General features: G+C 61.0%; 1 protein-coding gene across 1 annotated transcript in view; it reads left to right on the plus strand.

The window, feature by feature from the left end:
* Window positions 1-2,471: 2,471 nt before the first annotated feature.
* Window positions 2,472-3,204, plus strand: part of LOC119327699 (protein STAR1-like) — a 2,779-nt gene continuing 2,046 nt past the window's right edge. The window contains exons 1-2 of the mRNA XM_037600804.1: window positions 2,472-2,708; window positions 2,831-3,154. Coding sequence (XP_037456701.1) covers window positions 2,693-2,708; window positions 2,831-3,154 — 340 coding nt within the window. The 5' untranslated portion in view covers window positions 2,472-2,692. The remainder of the gene's footprint in view (window positions 2,709-2,830; window positions 3,155-3,204) is intronic.

The raw sequence follows: 3,204 nt of genomic DNA on the forward strand, positions 1-3,204 counted from the left end.
AAAAGTTTTTATCTTTAGGTCAAAGTGAAAAGGTTGCAAAAGCAGAAGCATAAGTTCAAATGAACAAGGCATAAGAGTATCCACAACCGGACTTTGCAAATGCGACCACTCAAATGCCCGCGGACGCGTCCGTGGACACTGACCGGTCACTCCCTAAATCTGCACTTCCATACCCGTGTATCTCATATCTGGCACCCTATATCCATACAAATTCCTGCAACGTAATGCACAAATCATCAAATGATCAAAATAAACAGACATATAAACCGATATCAAACGGGCATAATTCACATAAATATCACCAAAAGATCACCAAACGGGCCTAGTTCACACAGTTCAATGATCCGGCACATTGTAACTACATACTAGAACTAGATTACAGAAAAGGAGAGGGTGAGCTTCACCACTTCCTCCCCGACCCTTTGCCCTTCCGGTCGCCGGCACTGCTATAGGCATCCGTAGCAGGAGCTGCGTCGACGTCGGAACCATTAGAGTCAGTCACGTCGGAGGAGGAGGAGGAGATGATGATGTAGCCTTGCAAGCGCCGGACGTTGCCGTCTTGCTTGCGCTTGAGCTTGGCCACCCTCGCCGCCGCCGCCTCCTGCTCAGATTGCTCAATGCCGAGCTGGAGCCGCTTGATCCTCTGGAGCCGCCAGGCGTCCGTCTCTGTCGTGGTAAGTGACAGATGGTACACCAACTCGAGGAGACACTCCTCCTCGTCGGGCACCGGCATCACGCGGTAGCGGCGGGCGGATTGCGCGGCCGTGTCAGACCCGCCCCCCATCTCCCTTGCCCTCTGCTTCTCATGGCGGGCGGCGCGTGCCTCCGACTCCGGAGTCCGCATCCGCGGCGCCGGCAGAGCAGGCACTAGAACCCACCGCTGCCCGCGCGGAGCAGCGGCTGGAGGGTTAGGAGGCTGTCGGGCGGGCGAAGCAGATTGGGCAGCCCGCGCAAATCCGCGCGCGGGGCGGGAAGGGCGGGCGCCGGCGTCGGCGCTGCGGCGACGAGCGACAGGAGGCGTTGCATCAGACCCGGAGCTGCCGCCCGTATCGACCCGCGAGCGCTCGAGCGCGATACGAAGCGCCATCTTGTACTCGTCTTCGGAGCTGCCGTCGGAGTGGCTGCCGGTGCTTGACATGCTCGCCGGCGCTAGGGATTGGACGGATTGGGGAAAGGGGAGCGTCGGGGAGCGGCGTGAAGTGAGCTAGGGTTTGCTCCAGAGGGGGATTTTGTGGGGTTCGAGTGGGCCAACGGTGGGCCGCGCTGATGTGGCGGATGCGCCTATGTCGTCTCATATCTGCCCTATATTTAGGCTGGATATGAGGGGTGCCGGTCAGCCCGGACGTTTGTCTGCGGTTTGAGAGCTTCGGTCAGGTCGGTTTTTTGTGACCGCTCAGTGACCGTACGGCCTGCCCAGACATTTGTCACGTGTTTGAGAGGTCAGGCTGTAGATGCTCTAAGAGCAACTCCAACCGGACGACCCATTTTGTTTGTTTCGGTCATCTGGACAGAAAACATGGCCCAACTGGGCGACCCAAACGGACACCACGTCTGCCTGATATTCGCTTGTTGTCTGTCCGGACCCAAACTGGCGCAAAAATGGGTCCCCGGCGGACAAAATTGGACGCTCCCGTCGTCGGCTCTCGTCCTCTTCTCCCCTCTCGTGTCCGGCCTGGTCCCACCTATCAGCGATCCGCACTTCCTCCACAACCGCCGTGTTGCACTTTCTCCACAACGACATCGATGAAGCCACCGGCGTAGGCCACCGCGGCGCTCACTGGCGAGGCCACCTGCGCAGGCCGCTGCCTCCCGTTCTGATCTTGGTGGAAAGCAGCGGGGAGATCTCCAGCGGGTTGGAAGTGAAGCCCGGAGCCGCTCGGCGAGTTCTTGCCATACGAGGACTCGTGGTGCAGGCCGAGCGGGCGGTCGGTGGTGCAGGCCATGGCGGCGGAAGAATGCAGTCGGCGGACGGCTGGTGGCGGAGGAACGCGGCGGCGCGGAGACACTCGACGTGCAATACGTGGCGGCGGAGGAGCGCAGCAGGCGGCGTGGGAGGGAACGCGGCGGCTGCAGCGGCCGGCTGGCTGGTGGTGCAGGCCATGGTGGCGGAGGAACGCGGCGGCGCAGGAGGAAAGCGCCGCGCAGGCCGCGATCACGGAGGAGTGCAGCGGCGCGGGAGGAAAGCTGCGGCTTCCACGTCGGCAGCTTCGCTTGTCTGCTTTTTGCGTCTTGTGCGTTGGGTTCATCCATGAGCCGCGCGTGTCCGATTCATGTTCGCTAGGCGGACGGGCAATCTAAATGGACAAAATCCGTATCCATTTGAGTCACCGTGTTGGAGTTGCTCAATCAGGTGTTTGTCTGTGGTTTAAGAGATTTGATGGATCGGTTTTCTGTAACCGCTGAGTGACCGGACCGCTTGCCCGGACGTTTCCACACCACACCAGCAACACGGGTCCAGATTCCAGTCCAGTCCAGTCCAGTGCAGAGGTGGCGGCCGTCACCGAATGCCACCGTTCTCGTGAGTCAGGCACGCAGAAAAGCCGCCGCGCACCTCGGTTGGAGGCCCGAATTCTCTTGGAAAAGCTAATATCCGACGCTACGCTCCACCCCGGCGTGCACGCTCTTCCCCGTCTCTGCTCCTTTCACCGCAAGCTTCTCTCCTCTTCGGCCATCTCCTCCGCTCCACGATCGAATGGGCTCGGCTTCAGGTAATCCCACAGAGCAAACTCGAGATGCATGCAGTTGATTCCTACAACCATCAGGCCTAATTGTGAGACTCTTTTGCTTTCTACGGCTGATGATCCATCGTCGTTGCTGTGCACTTCTGCAGATGGTAGCAGGGAGCACCTGCTGGACGTGGGCGGCCTCGCCGCCGGCGGGCCCAAGATACGGGTGCGCGGGCTGAGGCGGCGGGCGGAGGCGAGCGGCGAGGAGATCCTGCGCGGGGTGGACCTGGACGTGCCGCGCGGGGTGGTGATGGGCGTCATCGGCCCCAGCGGCAGCGGCAAGTCCACGCTGCTCCGCGCGCTCAACCGCCTCTGGGAGCCCGCCCCCGGCGCCGTCACCCTCGACGGCGCCGACATCTGCGGCATGGACGTCCTCGCGCTCCGCCGCAAGGTCGGCATGCTCTTCCAGCTCCCCGCCATGTTCGACGGTATGTACCTACGTGCCTGCTTGCTCCTGAAATTCTTTCGCAGAGTTGAA

The sequence above is a fragment of the Triticum dicoccoides genome, chromosome 7A (assembly GCF_002162155.2).
Source record: "Triticum dicoccoides isolate Atlit2015 ecotype Zavitan chromosome 7A, WEW_v2.0, whole genome shotgun sequence".
Lineage (NCBI taxonomy): Eukaryota > Viridiplantae > Streptophyta > Magnoliopsida > Poales > Poaceae > Triticum > Triticum dicoccoides.